The 24,739-nt window shown below is 40.8% G+C and overlaps 1 protein-coding gene across 1 annotated transcript in view; it reads left to right on the forward strand.

Moving 5' to 3' along the window:
* Positions 1 to 24,739, forward strand: part of LOC115142363 (neuron navigator 1-like) — a 145,347-nt gene that overhangs the window by 12,167 nt on the left and 108,441 nt on the right. The window contains exon 4 of the mRNA XM_065002012.1: positions 13,136 to 13,882. Coding sequence (XP_064858084.1) covers positions 13,136 to 13,882 — 747 coding nt within the window. The remainder of the gene's footprint in view (positions 1 to 13,135; positions 13,883 to 24,739) is intronic.

Consider the following 24,739-nt stretch of genomic DNA (forward strand, 5'->3'; position numbering starts at 1 on the left):
AAACATAAAACCATTGGAAAATGTTTCTAGACAATCTTTTTTTGTTGTTGCTTGTGATCACAGGTTGAATTGGGATTTCACAGGATGCAGGTGGTGGGATTGTTTCCAACTATGCTGTCCAATAATGTTGTTTTTCCATGTTCATTTTCAACAGAAATCTATTCACATTTCACTCTATGGTTAGGATCAATTCTGTCCCCTGACCATGTTTTAAAACTTCTTCAGGATTGGTGGGTGCCCTGCGGGACGGTTGAGCTAATGTAGGCTAATGTGATTAGCATGAGGTTGTAAGTAACAAGAAAATTTACCAGGACATAGACATATCTGATATTGGCAGAAAGCTTAAATTCTTGTTAATCTAACTGCACTGTCCAATTTACAGTAGCTATTACAGTGAAAGAATACCATGCTATTGTTTGAGGAGAATTCATGTTTTCAACATGAAAATGTATTAAAAAACGAGGCACATTTAGGCAGTCTTGACACAATATTTTGAACAGAAATACAATGGTTCATTGGATCAGTCTGAACCTTTGCACATACACTGCTGCCATCTAGTGGACAATATATAAATTGCAGCTGGGCTGGAATAACACATTATGACCTTTCTCTTGCATTTCAAAGATAATGGTAATAAAATAAAAAAATAAAAAACTTTTTCTTTTTTTTATTATCTTTTATCAGATGTAATGTGTTATATTATCCTACATTCCTTTCACATTTCCACAAACTTCAAAAGTGTTTTCTTTCAAATGGTACCAAGAATATGCACATCCTTGCTTCATTGCCTGAGCTACAGGCAGTTAGAATTTTAGGCGAAAATTGAAAAAAAGGGGACGATCCTTAAGCGTTTTTATCAGATGATTCAACCATGGTAAGCTACTTTATATCACAGATGACACCCTATCATTTAGTGTACTAACAGATCACACACTATCTTTTATTTTACTAACAGATCACACCCTATCTTTTATTTTGCTAACAGATCACACCCTATCTTTTATTTTGCTAACAGATCACACACTATCTTTTATTTTACTAACAGATCACACCCTATCTTTTATTTTACTAACAGATCACACCCTATCTTTTATTTTGCTAACAGATCACACCCTATCTTTTATTTTACTAACAGATCACACCCTATCTTTTATTTTACTAACAGATCACACCCTATCTTTTATTTTACTAAGAGATCACACCCTATCTTTTATTTTACTAACAGATCACACCCTATCTTTTATTTTACTAAGAGATCACACCCTATCTTTTATTTTACTAACAGATCACAGATGACACCCTATCATATACTAATATTCAGCATATGGGGAAAGTTGGGAGAAGAAAATGCACTCACATTACTATTCAGATCACACACTATCTTTTATTTTACTAACAGATCACACCCTATCTTTTATTTTACTAACAGATCACACCCTATCTTTTATTTTACTAACAGATCACACCCTATCTTTTATTTTACTAACAGATCACACCCTATCTTTTATTTTGCTAACAGATCACACACTATCTTTTATTTTACTAAGAGATCACACCCTATCTTTTATTTTACTAACAGATCACACCCTATCTTTTATTTTACTAACAGATCACACCCTATCTTTTATTTTACTAACAGATCACACCCTATCTTTTATTTTACTAACAGATCACACCCTATCTTTTATTTTGCTAACAGATCATACCCTATCTTTTATTTTACTAACATATCACACCCTATCTTTTATTTTACTAACAGATCACACCCTATCTTTTATTTTGCTAACAGATCACACCCTATCTTTTATTTTGCTAACAGATCACACCCTATCTTTTATTTTACTAACAGATCACACCCTATCTTTTATTTTACTAACAGATCACACCCTATCTTTTATTTTACTAACAGATCACACCCTATCTTTTATTTTGCTAACAGATCACACCCTATCTTTTATTTTGCTAACAGATCACAGATGACACCCTATCATATACTAATATTCAGCATATGGGGAAAGTTGGGAGAAGAAAATGCACTCACATTACTATTCAGATCACACCCTATCTTTTATTTTACTAACAGATCACACCCTATCTTTTATTTTACTAACAGATCACACCCTATCTTTTATTTTGCTAACAGATCACACCCTATCTTTTATTTTGCTAACAGATCACACCCTATCTTTTATTTTACTAACAGATCACACCCTATCTTTTATTTTACTAACAGATCACACCCTATCTTTTATTTTGCTAACAGATCACACCCTATCTTTTATTTTACTAACAGATCACACCCTATCTTTTATTTTGCTAACAGATCACACCCTATCTTTTATTTTACTAACAGATCACACCCTATCTTTTATTTTACTAACAGATCACACCCTATCTTTTATTTTACTAACAGATCACACCCTATCTTTTATTTTACTAACAGATCCCACCCTATCTTTTATTTTACTAACAGATCACACCCTATCTTTTATTTTACTAACAGATCACACCCTATCTTTTATTTTACTAACAGATCACACCCTATCTTTTATTTTACTAACAGATCACACCCTATCTTTTTGTCAGTCATGGCAACACAGCAAATTAGGACATATTGACAAGCAGTTGTCTTTCAGTAAACAGGACAGCATGCCACGCAAATATGTACTGGTTGTTATAGTATTCCACTGTTAGTAGGCACCGCCCCTTTCACTAGTTCTCACTACAGTGACTGCCAACATACAGTACAGTAAACACTTCATTACTCCCCACCTGTTTTATACATCAGGACCTAGGATCTCCTCCAGCAGTTTGTCACAACTGCATCTCACTGCTGCTGTTATATAAATACTGTTTTTCGTAAACGCACATGTGGGAAAATATGTTTTCCCGACTGTCAAAATCAATCTTAAAACCCATACAGCATACGGCGGTTTCCAAAATGTTTCTACATCTCGGGAGTACACTTGCCGTGAAATGTATGTCAAAACTGTTTAAAAAGCCATTCGAAGATCTTAACTTTAAACTCCATTGTCTGTTTTATTCTTACCAGAGAATGTATATGTTTTGCATCTTCAAATGTTGAATAGGAACATAGCGATTAATTTCACAGTGACATGTCTGTGAAGATGTTTAGTACCAAGTTTTCAGACTGCTGGGGGACATGAGGATTGGACATTGGAATAGTCATTCTGCAAAAATATCAATTTGCAAACATCCCTGTCTACAAAAAACCACAATGTCAACCTATAGTTTAACTAACATGGACCTACAGTAAGAGGAGAATATGAAAGGAGAATACGAAAGTCACTCTGAGCCTGTAATGGAGAGAGAGGGGTCTAAGTGTTGCCCTGATTAGTACACTTTAGGAACACCCAGCGTGCAGATAATGAGAAAAGGAACTCAGAAAACCACTTTTACTATAAAAGCCTTGTAAGTAGTTATAAAAGCCTTCTGAGTAGTTATAAAGTCTTTGTAGTGTCTCTTAATTATGGTAATGACCGAGAGAGGCTGTGGTGGCCCCTCACTATATTCTTCTGGGAGAGGCTGTGGTGGCCCCTCACTATATTCTTCTGGGAGAGGCTGTGGTGGCCGCTCACTGTATTCCTCTGAGAGAGGCTGTGGGTGGCCCTTCACTATATTCCTCTGGGAGAGGCTGTGGTGGCCCCTCACTGTATTCCTCTGAGAGAGGGTGATGGCCCCTCACTATATTCCCCTAGTAGAGGGTGGTGGGAGGTTGAGTGGTTGAGTGGTCTTTAGGGCCGAATGGACAGATGCAGGACTGAGGGACCCAGTGATTTGATCTGGAACGCACTTTCGCCTCCTGTCACAGAGTGCCTCACATCCCCTCAGGACAGCCCTGGGGTCTCTTCCAACCCATCACTGTGTCTTAGACAGTATTGATAAAGGGGTAAAGAGAGGTCCGCTCTCTATTGAGAGGATATATGTTTATTCCATATTGAGAATGTTCTCTGTGTGGCTTCGTCAGTATAATCAGTATGTGGCTTCATAAGTGTAATCAGTGTGTAGCTTCATCAAATCAAATTTTATTTGTCACATGTGCCGAATACAACCTTACCGTGAAATGCTTCCTTACAAGCCCTTAACCAACAAGAAATAGAGTAGAAATCGAAAATATTTACAAAATAAACTAAAGTTTAAAAAAAAGTAAGTAAATAAGTAAGTAAATAAAATTAGATAACAATAACGAGGCTATATACGCGGGGTACTGGTACCAAGGAACTTGAAACTCTCGCCACTACAGCCCCGTCGATGTTAATGGGGGCCTGTTTGGCGTTCCTTTTCCTATAGCCCTCGATCATCTCCTTTGTCTTGCTCACATTGAGGGAGAGGTTGTTGTCCTGGCACCACACCGCCAGGTCTCTGACCTCCTCCCTATAGGCCGTCTCATCCTTGTCGTCAGGAAACATAATGATGGTGTTGGAGTCATGCTTGGCCACTCAGTCGTGGGTGAACAGGGAGTACAGGAGGGGACTAAGCTAGCTCCCCTGACGGGCCCAGGTGTTGAGGATCAGTGTGGCAGATGTGTTGTTGCCTACCCTTACCACCAGGTTAAACCAGCTGATCTATGGCAGCCATTTTGGAAACAACACCTGTGAACATTTTGAATGTCCAGGAACAATATAATAGTATTATTTCTATGACAGCACACAAAACACTCCGAGGTTAAAAAAAGGAAGAAAGATAATCACTTTGGTGAGACTTGAAACGAGCAAGATGACTTAGTAGTTTTCATCTTCCTTCCTCTACAGGTCTCCAGCATATTGAGCTCAGCAGGAATATACTAATATTCAGCATATGGGGAAAGTTGGGAGAAGAAAATGCACTCACATTACTATTCAGGTTTTTACAATATCCTGGACCCTCGGGCTCACATTCCACTCAGCACAATGATTTCATTAATGTTTGAAAGGAGTTGTATCTTTATGGTAGGACATCAAGGATCATTCTGCTTTTCTTTGACACCACACACACACACACACACACACACACACACACACACACTGGGCAGGAACGTTCCTTTGTATCTTTGATATGTTGCAACATCATCATGGTTTTGCCACAGCAGCTGAGCCGTCACAGAATAATTACATAGACTCTCCAGTTCACTGGCAGCTGTGGAGCTGTCCACCCCATAGCCTCTTTACTTACACACACACACACACACACACACACACACACACACACACACACACACTCACACACACACACACACACACACACACACACACACAGCTGGTGAATCGTAGAGTCAGATTAGTCTCCAGATGTGTGGGAAAGCAGCGGCTGGATTCTGGATGCTGGTCCACCCTGGCCTCTCCTGAGGAAGGGTGTCTCCCTCCTAGCACTCAGATATGTTGCAATGTCCTAGTTCAATAACCCAGTCCTCAGATATGTTACAATGTACTAGTCCAATAACGCAGCACCCAGATATGTTACAATGTCCTAGTACATTAACCCAGCACTCAGATATGTTACAATGTCCTAGTACATTAACCCAGCACTCAGATATGAGTTACAATGTCCTCTTAAGTATCCATCCCTTTGTTTCAATTTTTTGCCTAAAATGACATACCCAAATCTAAATGCCTGTAACTCAGGCCCTGAAGCAAGGATATGCATATTCTTGGTACCATGTGAAAGGAAACACTTTGAAGTTTGTGGAAATGTGAAAGTAATGTAGGAGAACAACAATAGATCTGGTAAAAGAAAATACAAATTAAAAAACAACTGTTCTTTTATATTTTCTTTGTACCATCATATTTGAAAGGCCATAATGTATTATTCCTGCCCAGCTGCAATTTAGATTTTGGCCACTAGATGGCGGCAGTGTATGTGCAAAGTTTTAGACTGATCCAATGAACCATTGCATTTTTGTTCAAAATGTTGTATCAAGACTGCCCAAATGTGCCTCATTTGTTTATTAATAACTTTTTTGTTCAAAACTGTGCACTCTCCTCAAACAATAGCAATGTATTATTTCACTGTAATAGCTACTGTAAATTGGACAGTGCAGTTAGATTAACAAGAATTTAAGCTTTCTGGCAATATCAGATATGTCTGCGTCCTGGTAAATGTTCTTGTTACCTACAACCTCATGCTAATCGCATTAGCCTTCTTTAACTCAACCCGGATGGGACACCGATCCCAAATACATTTTTAACCCAGCATTCAGCTATGTTACAATGTCCTCGTTCATTTACCCAGCATTTCGATATGTTACAATGTCCTAGTGCATTAATCCAGCACTCAGATACAGTGGCTTGCGAAAGTATTCACTCCCCTTGGCATTTTTCCTATTTTGATGTCTTACAACCTGGAAGTAAAATTTATTTTGGGGGGGTTTGTATCATTTGATTTACACAACATGTCTACCACTTTGAAGATTTTTTCTTGTGAAACAAACAAGAATAAGACAAAATAACTGAAAACGTGCAGAACTATTCAGTCACCCAAAGTCAATACTTTGTAGAGCAACCTATTGCAGCAATTACAGCTTCAAGTCTCTTGGGGTATGTCTCTATAAGCTTGGCACATCCAGGTTCCTCTGGTGTACAGCAATCTTTAAGTCATACCACATATTCTCAATTGGATTGAGGTCTGGGATTTGACTAGGCCATTCCAAGACAATTAAATGTTTCCCCCGTGTTTCTTTAGCAGTAAACTTAGGGTCATTGTCCTGCTGGAAGCAGTCTCAAATATCTGGAAGACTGAATCAGGTTTCCCTCAATAATTTCCCTGTATTTTGCTCCATCCATCATTCCTTCAATTCTGACCAGTTTCCCAGTCCCTGCCAATGAAAAACATCCTCACAGCATGATGCTGCCACCACCATGCTTCACTGTGGGGATGGTGTTCTCGGGGTGATAAGAGGTGTTGAGTTTGCACCAGACATAGTATTTTCCTTGATGGACAAAAAGCTACATTTTAGTCTCATTTGAACAGAGTATCTTATTCCATATGTTTGGGGAGTCTCCCAAATGCTTTTTGGCGAACACAAAATGTGTTTGCTTATTTTTCTCTTTAAACAATGGCTTTTTTCTGGCCACTCTTCTGTAAAGCCCAGCTCTGTGAACTGTACAGCTTAAAGTGTGGACAGATACTCCAATCTCTACTGTGGAGCTTTGCAGCTCCTTCAGGGTTATCTTTGGTCTCTTTGTTGCCTCTGATTAATGCTCTCCTTGCCTGGTCTGTGAGTTTTGGTGGGCAGCCCTCTCTTGGCAGGTTTGTTGTGGAGCAATATTCTTTCCATTTTTTTAATAACGGATTTAATGGTGCTCCGTGGGATGTTCAAAGTTTCAGATATTTTTTTTATAACCCAACCCTGATCTGTACTTCTCCACAACTTTGTCCCTGACCTGTTTGGAGAGCTCTTGGTCTTCGTGGTGCCGCTCGCTTGGTGGTGACCCTTGCTTTGTGGTTTTGCAGACTTGGGGCTGTTCGGAACAGGTGTATATATACTAAGATCATGTGACAGATCATGTGACACTTAGATTGCACACACATGGACTTTATTTAACTAATTATATGACTTCTGAAGCTAATTTGTTGCACTAGATCTTATTTAGGGGCTTAATAGTAAAGGGGTGAATACATATGCACGCACCACTTCAACCGTTTTTGTATTTTTATTTTTTTCATTTCACTTCACCAATTTGGACTATTTTGAATATATCCATTACATGAAATCCAAATACAAATCTATTGAAATTGCAGGTTGTAATGCAACAAAATAGTAAAAATGCTAAGGAGGATGAATACTTTTGCAAGGCACTGTATGTTACAATGTCCCATTACATTAAACCAGCCCTCAGATATGTTACAATGTCCTAGTTCTGTTACAATGTCCTAGTACATTAACTCAGCACTCACATATCTGAGTGCTGGGTTAATGTAGTAGGACATTGTAACAGAACTAGGACATTGTAACATCTGAGTGCTGGTTTAATGTACTAGGACATTGTAACAGAACTAGGACATTGTAACATCTGAGTGCTGGGTTAATGTACTAGGACATTGTAACATATCAGATATGTTACAATGTCCTAGTACATTAACCCAGCACTCAGATATGTTACAATGTCCTAGTTCAGATATTCCCAAACTGGGCTAAGCGCAATGCCGTTGGGGGTAGGCCAAATAAAAATGTGATTCACAATTTAAAATATATATATATATACGTATATATATATTATTTTTAATAAAAAAATATTTGTCACATTTTCAGACAGTCCATTTATATTTTCCAACGGGGCTATACAGTTGGGTGAGCTTTTTGTAGCGCCTGAATGGTCTTGTTTCACTGCCAAGTATAAAATTAAACCATCTACTGTTCAGCAAAATAACAACACAATTTCAAATACAGGTAGCCTAGTCAAATGATTAACATCCAATCAAATTAACCGTTACTCTCTCGCGAGAAACCTTCACTCTTGCGCAGACATTTAGAAATAAAACATGAAAATTTGAAAAATAAGCCACAGGAGGTTTTTGAGCGAGAATTAAGACGACTTTCGAGTAGTAAGACATGTATAAAAGCAACAGACACCATTAATAAGAAGGGGCTAGAAGCGTCTTATATGGTGAGCTACCGAGTGGCTAGGACAGGCAAGCCCCATACTATTGTGAAGCACTTCATTCTTCCTGCTGCCACGGATATGGCTGGGACCATGCTGGGGGAAAAGGCCCAAAAAACATACACAGATCATGACTTCATCAAACAACATGATTTCATGACACATCAGTGACATAGCAGGAGATGTTTTGAAACAATTACTGCTTTGCATACAAGCCAGTGAATTCTATGCGTTACAGCTGGACGAGTCAACAGACGTGGCGGGCCTGGCACAGCTCCTGGTATATGTCCATTACGTTTATGGGGGGTCAATTAAGGAAGACATCCTCTTCTGCAAACCACTGGAAATCAACACAACAGGGGAGGATATTTTTAAAGTACTGGACAGCTTTGTGACATCAAATGGACTTTGGTGGTCAAGATGTGTTGGTATCTGTACTGATGGGGCAAAAGCCATGACAAGGAGACATAGTGGAGTGGTAACATGCGTGCAAGCAGTTGCTCCTGATGCCACTTTGGTACACTGCAGCATCCACCCAGAGGCTCTTGCTGCCAAGGGAATGCCTGACAGTTTGAAATATGTTTTGGACACTACAATTAAAAATGTTAAGTTTGTTAAAGCAAGGCCCCTGAACTCTCGTGTATTTTTACAACATACAGATGTGTGCTGGTTATCAAGAAGTATTGACACATTTTTTTTTCATTGAGAGATGAGCTTAAAGTTTCCTGTCAATAATTTTCACTTGTCTGCCGCTTGCATGATGACGAGTTTCTCACACAACTGGCCTATCTGGGCAATGTTTTTTCTCGCCTGATTGATCTGAATCTAGGATTACAGATACTCTCCACAAATCTATTCAATGTGCGGGACAAAATTGAGGCTATGATTAAGAAGTTGAAGCTCTTTTCTGTCTGCATTAACAAGGACAACACACAGGTCTTCTCTGTCTGCATTAACAAGGACAACACACAGGTCTTTCCATCATTGTATGATTTTTTTGTGTGCAAATGAACTCAAGCTTACGGACAATGTCAAATGTAATATAGTGTAATATATGTAAAATAATATTTCCCGACACCCCTTTCCCTTTCATGCCCTGCCTCCAGTCCACTTACCGATATCTGAACAAGAGAGCCTCATTGAAATTGCAACAAGCGGTTTTGTGAAAATTGAATTTAATCAGAAGCCACTGCCAGATTTCGGGATAGGGCGGAGCTCAGAGTTTCTTGCCTTGAAAATAGCACTGTTAGGACACTGATGCCCTTTGCAACCAAGTACCTATGTGAGAGTGGATTCTCGTCCCTCACTAGCAGGAAAATGAAATACAGGCACAGACTGTGTTTGGAAAATGATTTAAGACTGAGACTCTCTCCAATACAACCCAACATTGCAGAGTTATGTGAATCATTTCAAGCACACTCTTCTCATTAACCTGTTGTGAGTTATTCAAATAAGGTTTTATATGTAAGATGGCAAAATAAAGAGCAACATTATTGATTATTATTATATTATTTGTGCCCTGGTCACTTCCCACGAGCCGGGTTGTGACAAAAACTCACACTCATTCTTATGTTTAATAAATGTATCTTATAGTGTGTGTGTGTGGCAGGCTTAAAATGATGGCAGAAAACAACATTTGAGAGTGCGCTGACCCTGGTGCTATAGGGGGTACACAGCTGGAGGTTGAATGTTTGAAGGGGTATGGGACTATAAAAAGTTTTCTAAGCACCGTCTTAGTTCATTAACCCAGCACTCAGATATGTTACAATGTCTTAGTTCATTAGCCCAGCACTCAGACATGTTACAATGTCCAGAACAATCAGGAAATTACTTAGCCGTATAATTAGCTAGCTGCATAATCGTTTTTGGGGTCTTTTGTAAGCTACTTTTAGGTGCTAACTTTCTCTTTACGAGGACTCATGCACAGTTCATATGTTGGTTATTCACCAGTGTTGCTGAAAGGACTTGATGTAATTGCATTTTTTCCCATCTACATATTACAAATATGTTCACATAAAAAATACTTTCAAAATGTGGTAATCAACTTAGTCCCATCCACAATGTCTACACAACAGGAACCAAGCTTGTCAGAGCAGCTTGGCAGTGAGGAGTGAGGTCATCATCAATGGACTGGAGCGTGGGGGTATTGCTTTTGACGAGCCAGAACAAGACGTTACATTGTTTTCAGGCCACCTCGCTAAGACCCATCAAATGACTTCATGGGTCTCAGAAGAACCCCAGGCGCCCCGGGACCCACATATCAGGCCAGTGGAGCGTGTAGGCACAGTGGGAGAGCAGAGTGGGAAAGGGCCCTCAAGGCATTGTAACAAACTGGTCAGTTGCATCAAAGCAAAGAAAACCAGGTCATGCAGTGTTTTTACCAGTAGTTGATTGGTTATCCTGGATAAGAACAATTGAGCACAACCTAGAAATGCTTCCTTGATTTCTCAAACACTAGAAGCACAATTGTGAAGAGTCATCATACACACATACTATGGACATACATATGTCTGCAAAAATAATCATGAGTATGTATGCCAAATATATTGTACTATGTTACTGTTATAGAACGTGGAGAGGCTAATGAATCGGGGCATGTGTGATCAGAAAGCCTCCTGGCTGGTGAAGCGGCCCTCATTTTCCATGGTGCATACATGTGCTGTGGAGCATTGCAGAGTTCTCTTGAGAGATATGTGTGCGTGTGGAATATCATTAAAGATGCTGCAGTAAGGGAGGGTCTTAAAAGAGCTCATCACTCCGTGTTATTTTATTTATTCACTATTCATACAAATTATGCTATTCGAAATATCTATTTTAGAGACCTGTCTCAAGACAAAATAAATACATTCATTAAATAATCGAGAAGCACAATTAGTGGAGCTAAAATAGCATTCAGAGTAAATGAAAGTACGCACAATCTAAGGGGAGGGGATGAAACAGACAGTAATTATGCTGGTTGAGTAATTGCAGTGCTATACTTAACTTGCATACTAAGAGAGTCTGGTTTGGATGCTGTTCCCTGGGTTTAGTGCTCATGCTGCCTGCATTTCTTTCCAAAGTGTGCTAACACATCTTATAGTATTACCTCTGGTATGTACCTGATATTGGATATTGTTGAATCAGATTGTGCCGAGTTGTGCTTATTTTATTGAATCCCGGAGAAACAAACAAGTAATTAACAGGTTAACTGTGTAATTACCATTTTACCACGCCATTACCTAGTTATTTCTGTAGTGTAAAATAAAGTGCTGCCTCGTGGTATAGGGTGTGTCCTCTTTCACACTGCTGAGACCCATTTACACTCATCCAGGCGGGATACTGTATAGTGAAAGAGGATCTGACTTGAAAACCTCCATACTGTATACAGCTGCCAAAATATCAGCACCTTGTTTTGTTTGTTTACCATCAATCATTTTTGATACATGTGTAATATTATCAATCTATTTATTCAATTTGTTTTGTGAATAAGCAGGTAATGTCCATATTAAATGATGACCTCCATATGATTTTGGTACAGTATGGGACATACTGATGTGGTAGTGATGCACTGTGAAACCTATCGGACAGCATTGCTATTATATCATAGAAACATCATTAGACTAGTGTTCCATTTAAGTAAAAAGCTGATAACACTCAGTAGATTTAAATATATGATTTCTTTTGATTAAACAAGGGTTAGGCAATAAGGCAGCTCAGACAGGATAAACAGATAAGCTGGATGTTCCAGTTGTTGAGAGCTTTTGGACACAGATTTCCTCACCATTTCCACATTTCCACACCAGTAAATAATTGTGTGTGCGAAGAACGTGCCTGAAGAAAGAGAGGTGGGAAGAACAAAGGGTTAGAGAGAGAGAGACGAGAGCATGTGATAACAAGCCTGTGATCAAAATAATGCTGTCCAGTTTTTTAAAAATATCATGTTTATCATTTCTCATCACCCCCTTACATTTCACACATTCTGCTGAGGCAGAGCGAAGCATCTTTAAATGCAACAGAGGAGGAGTAAGGGAGGAGGGATGGAGAAAGGGAGTAGGGAGGAGGAGGAGGAGGAGGAGGAGGAGGATAGATGACAGGCAGAGGAAGGAGGAGGGATTGTGGTTGCGTCTGGTGCTATTGTTATTCTGCTGTTGTGCGCTTCAGCGGCAGGAGGGTCTGCTGAGAGAGAGAGAGAGAGAGAGAGAGAGAGAGAGAGAGAGAGAGAGAGAGAGAGAGAGAGAGAGAGAGAGAGAGAGAGAGAGAGAGAGAGAGAGAGAGAGAGAGAGAGAGAGAGAGAGAGAGAGAGGACAGGGAAAGAAAGAAGAGAAAGGAGAGCCTGAGCAGCACTGCAACAGCTGCTGCAGCAGTCTGTCAGGCGGACAGAGAGAGGCAGAGGGAATGAGGAGAGGAAAAAATGAATAATCTGTCTGCAAAGAAGAGCAAAGATCCAAGGACTGTGCCTTGTTAGCCTTTTCTTGTTTTCTCCTGAAAGGATAAGGGGACTGAAAGGAAGACTATTTTTCTCTCTCCTTGCTGATGCTTTTTGAAATGCTCTCATGCAGGAGGCATGCTCAGAAGTAGCGTGAAAGGAGGCAGAGAAGGAGATTTAAAGATGGAAAGGGCGGAAAGCACCAAAACGTACGGCCAAGCCGAGGGCAAAGCTGTTGGCATGGCAGCCAAGAGGGGCAAGTCGGGGGTGCCCCAGAGCGCCCAACGAGGGGAACTGAGGGTGTACCGTGCAGGTAGCTCTGAGGGGCGGCTTCCAGTGTCCTCCAACCTCCGCAAGCAGAGGTCCATGACCAACCTGGCCGTGCTCACCGATGCAGAGAAAAAGATACACCTCTACGAGCCCAAGTGGTGTGATGACATGGCCAAACCTGGAGCAGGACCCCTCAAGGCAGGCAAGCCCAAGCTGGCAGGAGGGGGTGGCGGTGGCGGACGAGGGGGCGCGCCACTCTCACGCAACCTCTCCAAGTCAGAGCACTCTCTCTTCCAGGGCAAACCCAAAACCTTCAGCCCATTGGCGGCTTCTTCTGGTCTGGTCAGACCCAGTCAGAGCCGGATCCCCAGGGCGCCGTATGCAGAGGTGAATCCCCTGAGTAAAGCCCCTGAGGACGGAAAATCTGATGATGAGATCCTCTCCAGCAAGGCCAAGGCTGCCAGCAAGAAGCAGGCAGTGGGAGCTTCTGTGGAGTCAGAGGCCAAGAGCCAAGGGGATGGGAGCCAATCCCCCTTCCTCAAGGTGGATCCAGAGCTGGTAGTGACTGTCCTGGGTGACCTGGAGCAACTTCTCTTCAGCCAGATGCTGGGTGAGTAAAACCAACTTTTTCTGTCCTGCAGACCTCTACCTGCCTGTCGAGCCTGGCTGTGTGTCTGTTGCTCTCTACAGCACAAAACAAAAACGCCCCTCTCTCCTCTCGATGCCTTTCCCCATCAGCACGCCCCCTTACTACAGCTGTCACTAAAACCTGCTTGCTACTGCAGTCCTCATTGTCCCTGAATGGAGCTAATCTTGCTGGGTATCGATTGAGATGAACTCCAGGGGTTGTATACCGTCTCTCAGTGTTCATATTGTATGCACTTGAAAAGCTTTCTCTTGAATGCTGCCCCAGATTTAGCATTTTGTTTTAAAGCCGTATCCTGATTCTTGTGAAGCATGGGTTTTGATCAGTTACTGCAGGTGGTGGTGGACAATACCTCCATTGTTTGCAATGCGTTTAGGCTATTGTTTCTGATATCCTACGGGCTGTTCTCTGGCGTGTGAAGCATGATGTCATTGATTGTGTGTATAAGGTTGTTTCCTGAGTTATATTCCGTCTCAGCTATAGTCTGCTGCAGTGGGTTGACCAACCAGCTAGGCCCTCAGTGATCCTGCAGCTCTCTTTATGCTCCATGCAGAGATATATGTGAATGGTTCCAGAAAATAGGACCTGGGAAATAAACTGAGCCATATTGAATTGATTTTAAGTTCCCTGTGAGACATATTTAGACTCCTTCCAGCTCCATTCATCCGTGGCCATTGACAGATGGTGCCCACACTGTCTATATGGGAAGTAAAATAGCCAGGAGTGGCTGGGCTTCTCTGGTACTCTAGGTATCTCAGTAAAACTATAAGCTCTTTGTTTTCAACCAGGTGTATAAAGAAGATAGAGTAGCATGATATAATGTGTGAATGTCATTGACTGAATACAGCACATTTTGAACAGAATAGCTTTATTTTTCTGAAACATACAGTGCAGTGTAATGTTTCTGACAGGTTTTACACTGGTATAGTTTGATCACTGGATTCCTTCCTGTGAAATTATTATTATATTTAATGGCCTCTGGCTATGCATCTCATTATCCCAAATGAGTACATTTGATTAGTGTGTTGAGTTAATTGGTTAATTGGCGTTGACATTGATCAGAAACAAGAGCACATCAGTTTTAGCTTAAGACCAAGAACCAAATATCCAACTCAAACCTTGACTGTCATACATCCCACTGTACTCTAGTTTGTGAATCAGCTGCTGAATTGTTGACCTCATTTTAAATTGTGCCGCTGGCTTTATTAGATTGCCAATTTCAAGTACCACACCCCAAGGGACCAGGGATCCAGCCTAGAAGCACGGTTTCTACTGTTCCTAAAGTCTTGCTTCGATACTGCAGTTTAACTGACACAAGGCCCAGAATGACAATTTCTATAGACGGCCACATAGAGTTCCACAGTATGAGTCATAATACCCATAAAGCAGTCAAACAGGGAAATGGTTCCAATAATTTTTCCAACATAAATTTTTCCCATAAGGGATTTTAGAAACACTTAAAAAATAAGGGCTGCATTTCGTACAGATTTACCCTGGCGTAAATGTTTCATAACCGTGTAAATCTCTCTAGGACAAGGTGAGTTTTATCAATATATTTGCTTCTAATGTGCTAATGGGGCTATCAAAAGGAACTACAAAATGCCATGATGATCTGGACGAGACTGCCGAATCGAGGCAAAGGTAAGAATCTCTGGATGAACTATTTAACGTTACCTAAATGTAGTAATTAATACATTGGCAAAGTTTCTCAAAATGGACAATTCTGTGAACTATCTTGTGCAAGTTTTAAATTCCTCCTTTAAAAGTTGCGTCATACTGCGGCACACTTTGTTTGCTGCCGCAGCATTCTGTGGCAAGTCATTTAATTGTCAGCCATTTTTTAAAAGAAATTGTCAGCCATAACATATTCCTCTCAATTGTACATTTTTTGCTTGACTTGTTATGACGTTATAAGTACTTACATTTGCTTCCTCTGTAATGTTTTGTCGGCCATCTTTGCTGAAGAAAGTCACCAGGGACGGTTGGTTCACGTCAATTTTGTCATTGTAACCACTCAATATGATTGGTCATATAAAAACGTTGGGACCCAAAAGCATAATGAGTTCTCTAACTCCCCCTTGTGGTGGTCTGGAGCAATAAAGGCGTGGCTTTGGCTTAGAGTACCTCTAAGTCATGCGGTGAAAGATTGCAACTTTTAAAGGAGGAAACACTGTACCTGCTAGCACAGGTGTCAGCAAGAGATGGCATGCAGAAACTAGCAGAGATTTGTAGTTTTGCATGATGTCTACTTTGATGCTAATTAGCGTTTTCGAATCTGAGAGTAAATAGAGCAAAATATATTGAAAGTCACCTTGTCTGAGAGAGATTTACACGGTTATCAAAACATCACGCCAGGGTAAGCATAAATGAAACACAGCCATTATTTTAAGTGTTTCTAAAATCCCCTATAGGAAAAATTATTGGAACCATTTCACTGATCGCAAGATTTTAGGGGTATTATGACACCTCCACTGTGGGGTTCTATAGAGAAGTTAGATTAGAACATTTCTAACTCATAAGAAAGAGACTTTAGTCACCACCTTCGTGCACAAAACAAAACAACCATTGAGTTATTCAAATATTTGTCGCTGAGGCTGATTTGTTTTTCTCCATCACTCACAGCCCATTATATTAACATTCTATATTCTTTCAATGTCTGCCATGTTTTCGGATGGTGTGACGTTGTCGCTGCTCACACTGATCCCTGTATGCATCCTGTATGCATTGTGTGCTAATGCTCATGTGAAGTTGGGCCATGTAAACCGGATGCAACCCGGATATAGACAGTCCATGAATCTGCTTTTGCGAGTGTGAGTACTGTAGATTACGTTGAAAACAATGGTCGGACATCTTGGATGTAGAGACCTCAGTGCCAGACCGTCACTGTTGTTTCATAGGATGCTCATTTTGGGGTGTATTTTTCTCTGCAGGCTTCTGAAAGGGTCAGCTCTTCTCTGGACAGTAATTTAACATGGTACTGGATGGTTTGAGAACATTAGGCCATTGCTTTGACTGGATCTAGAGATTGCTCCAAGGGCGTTAAAGTCTAATGTTAGTGAGCTCTGTCCTAAATCATATAGCCTAGAGACTGATTCAAACAAGACAACTGTTGACTCCAATAATCATACTTGCTGTTTAAAATCGCTTCATTTCTATAGCATTTCAATATGTACCTGAATGGCCGTTATTGATATCAGGAGGTTTTATGAACAAGCCAGTCAATGAACATTCCAGCTAGCCAATATCAAAGAAGTCTGTATTTTGTTGACATCCCAGCTAGGCAATATAGGTGTGTTTGTAGATTCACTCTGGCTATCTATTCCAACTTCAGAGCACTCTCATCTGAATGTGCCAGAGCGCAGAATAACTGATGAATTTACGAACGCCCAGAGCACTGACACTCCAGATTAAATTTACGAAACACACCCGTAGAGATATATTTTGTTGACATCCCCTATCTCAACTTAATGGATACATATTTGCTGATCCGACTTCATGGCCATGCTTCATTAGTTTATATGACGGGAGGTTGACCTCTTGTGCCTGTCACGCTTAGAACCAAGTAAACAGTGTCAGTAAACAATCACATTGTGAACATTGTGAGTCCATTGTGTGTGTATGTGTGTTTACAATCATGCTTTTGGTTGCATAGCAACCACTTGTGACACATTTTCAGAAATGCACTCAATTCTCACCCTCCTAGATTTTCTAAGGAATGGAGATTTTAGTTAAAATCCATTGAAGTAATTATTTTAAAATGAGGAAATGTCATTTAAAACATCTGCTTAATGAATGATTTATTATTTTACAGGATCTATTATTTTACAGGATTTTATAATCCCTCATGAGACAGCATTGCAATGAACGAACAGCTTTGTTTCATGAATGGTAAAACCAGGCAGAATTTCAGACAGGAAGAACTATCATATACGAGTCATGACTCGCCTTCCCATGTAATATCAAACAGCCCATGAGAGCAAATATTATAACACACACACACACAACTATTTCTCTTTGTGGCGCTGGGAATTAAAGCTACAGGCGATTACCTCTGCATGTTTACAATAAAGGGCAGCTTGACTGAAACGTCAACAAATAAATGTGCAGAGGCAAGCTGTTTGCAGGAGGGATTTTCTTCATTGATGTAACAGACTATAAGGAGTAGCCAATCGTCTATGAGTGTCCAGCACATACAGATAGCATTCTAATTATATGGTCCAGCACACTTCTCCTTATTCCAGGTCAGAACATTCATTACAGAACATGTCTTTATTTGAGACTATTCCCCTTCCCTACTGTATGGTATACTACAATAGCCCTCCTTATTGGACACATACATTTATTCATGGTCTTGTGCATTCATAGTCTGCATAATTCAGCAGTAACCCACTGCTCATTACAGGAATAATGAAAGGACTGTTTTGATTCGTTAATATAGTCTCTATTTGTGGGACACATCCTATGACTTCATTCTGATTCGGTGGTACAATAGTCCTCTGGATGTCATAATAGACTTATTTATGAAGTCAGTTTGTGTAATGCAACCTCGCTCAATTACCGGAACAACTCATCATAAGAGCTGGAGATAGACTGGTTCTCCCACTATATTACCTCTATTGTACAGAGTGCAACTCTAATGGACAAGCAAGCAGAAGGAACCTCAATAGCAATCGACAATTGCCAGGATTCAACTTATTCAAGAGGAATATAGTAATGTGGGCATGCTGTTATGCATAAAGGGGGCTGGAGAATAAGTGCACATGAACATAACTAAGGGAGATTTGACTCGTTCTGTATGGCAGATTCAATATGAATTCCTCCAATAACCAAGTCCACAAGGACAGCAGGTCAGGTTGGTAAGCAGAGCTCTGGGTTATTATGACTACTGCGAGAGAACTAGCTGACGGGGCGGAGGCAGCATCCATGAATTATTGCAGTAATTGGCTTGTTGCAGAACGTTACTTCCGTATTTACTAAAAGTGATTCCCAGAGTTTTGCACGTCTTCGCCAGAAGTAAACAACAAAGTTTTGCAGTTTTGCTACGTCACGGTTGCCATAGAGCAGGGTTCCCCGACTTGGTCCTCGGGGTGCCCTATAACACCACACAGCTGATTCAAATAATCAACTAATCATCAAGCTTTGATCATTTGAACCAGTTGTGTAGTGTTACGGCAAAAACCAAAACGTGCACTCCTTGGGGTCGCGAGGACCGAGTTTGGGAAATGCTGCCATAGAGCCCATTGGATGTGAACAGTCATGCAAGCCCTCCATGACTGTGACAATAGAATTCACTGCCATAGAGTAGCGGTGAAATAGGTATGTAGGGTATAATGGGTGCGGCAAACCCAGTGGTGTAAAGTAATTAAATAAAAATACTTTAAAGTACTACTACTACTTTTACGTTTACTTCACTACATTCCTAAAGAGAGTAATGTATGTTTTACTCCATACATTTTACTTGACACCCAAAACTACTAATTTAAAGGTTACATTTTGAATGCTTAGTAGGGCAGGAAAATGGTCAAATTCACACACCTATCAAGAGAACATCCCTGGTCATCCCTACTGCCTCTGATCTGGTGGATTCACTAAACAAACATGCTTCGTTTGTAAATGATGTCTGAGTGTTGGAGTGTTCCCCTGGCTATCTATGAATAAAAATTTAAAATAAAATGGTGCCATCTGATTTGCTTTATATAAGGAATTTTAAATGATTTATACTTTTGCTTTGGATACTTAATGTAAGTTTATTTGAGTAATTACATTTCATTTTGATACTTAATTATATTTAAAACCAAATACTTTTAGACTTTTACTCAAGTAGTATTTTATTGGGTGCCTTTGACTTGACTCAAATTCTATTTCTACAATTGGGCACTTTTTCCACCACTGGGCAAACCTCTCTGGTCATGCTGTTCCACTAGGAGAACATTTTAAACACTCTCATGGCACTGGAGAAAATTGATAATGGAAGAGTGTGTACACACAGATGAAATAGATGAAAGTGATGGGATTTATTTTGCTTTATTTCTCAACCCTTGCTCTCATCGAGTTTGGAAGAAGGTACCATTATATTGTGCGATAACCAAATGCTAGGGTCCTATTTCCTATCCTCTGGGCTGTTTGTAGAGTTGGAGTGGGCTGTTTGTAGAGTTGGAGTGGGCTGTTTGTAGAGTTGGAGTGGGCTGTTTGTAGAGTTGGAGTGGGGTGTTTGTAGAGTTGGAGTGGGGTGTTTGTAGAGTTGGAGTGGGGTGTTTGTAGAGTTGGAGTGGGGTGTTTGTAGAGTTGGAGTGTGGTGTTTGTAGAGTTGGAGTGGGCTGTTTGTAGAGTTGGAGTGTGGTGTTTGTAGAGTTGGAGTGGGCTGTTTGTAGAGTTGGAGTGGGGTGTTTGTAGAGTTGGAGTGGGGTGTTTGTAGAGTTGGAGTGGGCTGTTTGTAGAGTTGGAGTGGGTGTTTGTAGAGTTGGAGTGGGCTGTTTGTAGAGTTGGAGTGGGGTGTTTGTAGAGTTGGAGTGGGGTGTTTGTAGAGTTGGAGTGGGGTGTTTGTAGAGTTGGAGTGGGCTGTTTGTAGAGTTGGAGTGGGGTGTTTGTAGAGTTGGAGTGGGCTGTTTGTAGAGTTGGAGTGTGGTGTTTGTAGAGTTGGAGTGGGGTGTTTGTAGAGTTGGAGTGGGGTGTTTGTAGAGTTGGAGTGGGGTGTTTGTAGAGTTGGAGTGGGGTGTTTGCTGTGGGAAACAATATAAAGGCCTTTCACTGACATTCTATCTTCTTCTCAGTGAACAAGCTAATCTATTGAATGGACCTTAAAGGGACGAACTGTCACATAAGTCTTGATTAACTAATCTATACACCTTCATCCTGTCTGTCTTAGACCCGAGAGCACTGAACAGATGAATTTAGCAATCTGTTAATTATTCTGCTCCCTCATTTTAATTTTTTTACGGAAAAGTAATAATTTAAACAGTAGGTGAAGAGTTGTGGAGATTTATATGACATTCATAATGTCTGTGGTCTTTCCATTGAGATCTGCTTTAGCATTGTATCTGTCTGTGTGTGAGTGAGGTGGATTGCCCTCCCTCTCACAGATCACTGCAATGCAGGGCACCAGGGACCTGTCAATCACTTTAGCATGTATTTCCTCAGCAGATGTGGTGCGTAGCCTGCCTGCCTGCATGCATGTCTGCTATTTGGTTTGCTGGCTGCCTCAGCTTCCTGTTTTGGGCCTATATGAAGGTCACTAGCATCTAACCCCTTTGGTGTCTGCCACTACAAAGAGATGGATGTTTTCCTTATAGCTCTATGATGGAGGCACTGACAGTAGATCACATCTTGACAGTAGGTACATGGCACTGGTGCTCTGAGTTTGTGAAAAGTGATTGATGACATGAAGTACATACATTTTATGGTTAGGATGATATTAAATCAAATGGCATCGTAGATTTACCTTCTTTGACAATACATGCCATGAGTGGAAATAATATCAAAACTATAAGGCTAGCTAGAATTAACCAATAAGGGTGTGGTATATGGCCAATATACCAGGGCAAAGGGCTGTTCTTATGTGCGATGCAGGGTGGAGTGCCTGGATACAACCCTTAGCCGTGGTATATTGGCCATATACCACAAACCCCCGAGGTGCCTTATTGCTGATTACCACGTAATTAGAGAAGTACATAGCCATTTTTTGTCATACCCATGGTATACAGTCGGATACACCACGTCTTTCAGCCAAACAGCATTCAGGGCTCGAATCTCCCAGTTTATAATCGCCTTTAGATCACATTCACCATTTCCATAATCATTATTTTTACTGTAAAGATCCAATATATCAGCAGGCTTTGTAGGGTTAAAAGTAAATAAATAACTCTTCATGCTCTGTCAGACTAATGGGGCCTTCTTAAAGGGTGTGTCTGTTGTGAGGCTAAATACTAAGGAGGATGGATGAATGCTATGGAAAGGTGCTTGTCACAGCTATTTGCAAAATGGTGGTGAAGTCCATCTAAACTGGTTTTTAAGGAGATAGCTTGGCTATATCAGTTTGAGCTGATGTAAGCTGATATGAACCCAGGTGTAACCTTAAATTGTTTGAAATACTGAGTGCTGCTGAGATGCTTATTTTCAATTCAGTGATGCTGAAAAGAATCAGACAGTGTAATTGCACAAGACAATAGCACTTCTCAGAACACTAACCTGTTGCCTCTACTTGGGACGCTTGCGTCCCAACTAGAGCTCTGGAAATGCAAATGCGCTACGCTAAATGCTAATAGTATTAGTTAAAACTCAAAAGTTCATTAAAATACACATGCAGGGTATCAAATTAAAGCTACACTCGTTGTGAATCCAGGCAACAAGTCCGATTTTTAAAATGCTTTTCGGCGACAGCATGAGAAGCTATTATCTGATAGCATGCACCAATACACTACAACAGAAAAGCACAGCAGGGGACGTAAACAAAATAATTAGCATTTTGGCATTACACAAACCGCACAATAAAATAGAAAACAGTCATTACCTTTCACCATCTTCTTTGTTGGCACTCCTAGATGTCCCATAAACACTATTGGGTCTTTATTTCGATTAAATCGGGCCATATAAAGCCAAGATATCGTTATATGTAGACTGTGTGATAAACGAAAAAAACAGCGATTTCACAACGTAACGTCATTTTTTAAAATTCAAAAAGTAGACGATAAACTTTCACAAAACACTTCGAAATACGTTTGTAATGCTACTTTAGGTATTAGTAAACGTTAATAAGCGATAAAAATCATCCGTAGGCGATGTAAATATCATTAGCTGTCGTCTTGGAAAAAATTTCAGGAGAGAGCTCTTCCGGAATGATCTGGGCGGAGACCGGAGGTAAGCGGTGCCCCTCTTTCGGTTCAACCAAGAATCAAAGATGATTAAATTCACGAATGCTCGGTCTTACCTAATTCGGCTCACTGTTAACAATTGCTGGAAGTGGCGCAAGGATATTTATTTCCATTTTCTGTGATCAGGTTTTCCTGCGCTTTCCGATGTAACGCACGTTATGTAATAGCCACAGTCGTGATTTAACCAGTTTTAAAAACGTCCGAGGGTTTCCTATCCACACATTCTAACCATATGAACGTACTATATTCCTGGCATGAGTAGCAGGGCGCTGAAATGTTGCGCGATTTTTAACAAAATGTTCAAAAAAGTAGAGGGTCGACTGAAGAGGTTAACATGACAGACATTTTTTCTGTATCCACTCTTTCATGACAGTGAAAGAGGTGTGAAAGGCCATGTATTTCTATTTAATGCTGCACACTAATTTACTCTTCAAGTTCTACTGCATTGTTCTACTGCATTGCCTCAGAGTCAGGGTGCAAAATAGGAGGGGGCCAGGGGGATCAGCTCCCCTAATTGCAACAAAAGTCAACTTGGAGGGGTCTCTAAATCATGCTAATTTATCTATTCTCCTATGTCTTTAAAATGCAGTGCTAAATACGTTTTACAGTGGTAAATGTTTTTTTGAAAGCTTCCAAATTAATTGAACACCCCCACCTTTCTATCGTACTTCCAGCGCCGACAGAGATGGCCGCCTCACTTCGCGTTCCTAGGAAACTATGCAGTATTTTTTTTTTTTTTATGTGTTATTTCTTACAATGTTACCCCAGAAAATCTTAGGTTTTATTACATACAGTCGGGAGGAACTATTGGATGTAATAGCAAAGTCAACTCACCAACAATACCATAGGAATACAACTTTCCCGAAGCGGATCCTCTGTTTGGCCTACCACCCAGGACAATGGATCGGATCCCAGCCGGCGACCCAAAACAACGGCGCCGTAGAAGGGGCAGACGGAGCGTCTTCTGGTCAGGTTCCATAGACGGGCACATCACGCACCGCTCCCTAGTATACTACTCGCCAATGTCCAGTCTCTTGACAACAAGGTAGACGAAATCCGAGCAAGGGTAGCATTCCAGAGAGACATCAGAGACTGTAACGTTCTTTGTTTCACGGAAACATGGCTCACTCGAGACACGCTATCTGAGTTGGTACAGTCACCTGGGTTCTTCACGCATCACGCCGACAGAAATAAGCATATCTCTGGTAAGAAGAAGGGCGGGGGTGTATGCCTTTAGATTAATGAGATGTGGTGTGATCATAATAACATACAGGAACTCAAGTCCTTTCGTTCACCTGACTTAGAATTCCTCACAATCAAATGCCGACCGCATTATCTACCAAGACAATTCTCTTCGATCATATTCACAGTTGTGTATATCTCCCCCAAGAAGACACATCGATGGCCCTGAAAGAACTTCATTCGACTCTTGGTAAACTGGAAAACACATATCCTGGGTGCATTTATTGTAGCTGGGGATTTTAACAAGGCTAATCTGAAAACAAGGCTCCCTAAATTCTATCAGCATATCGATTGTGCTACCAGGGCTGGCTGGCAAAACCCGAGACCATTGTTATTCTAACTTCCGCGAAGCATATAAGGCCCTCCCCCGCCCTCCCTTTGGAAAAGCTGACCACGACTCCATTTTGTTGCTCCCAGCCTACAGACAGAGACTAAAACAAGAAGTTCCCGTGCTCAGGTCTGTTCAACGCTGGTCCGACCAATCGGATTCCACGCTTCAAGATTGCTTCGATCACGTGGACTGGGATATGTTCCGAATTGCGGAGAACAACATCATTGATGAATACGCTGATTCGGTGAGCGAGTTTATTAGCAAGTGCATCAGTGATGTTGTACCCACAGTGTCTATTTAAACATTCCCCAACCAGAAACCGTGGATTGATGGCAGCAATCACGCAAAACTGAAAGAGCAAACCACTCCTTTAAATCAGGG

The sequence above is a fragment of the Oncorhynchus nerka genome, linkage group LG15, assembly GCF_034236695.1.
Source record: "Oncorhynchus nerka isolate Pitt River linkage group LG15, Oner_Uvic_2.0, whole genome shotgun sequence".
In the NCBI taxonomy this organism is placed as follows: Eukaryota; Metazoa; Chordata; class Actinopteri; order Salmoniformes; family Salmonidae; genus Oncorhynchus; species Oncorhynchus nerka.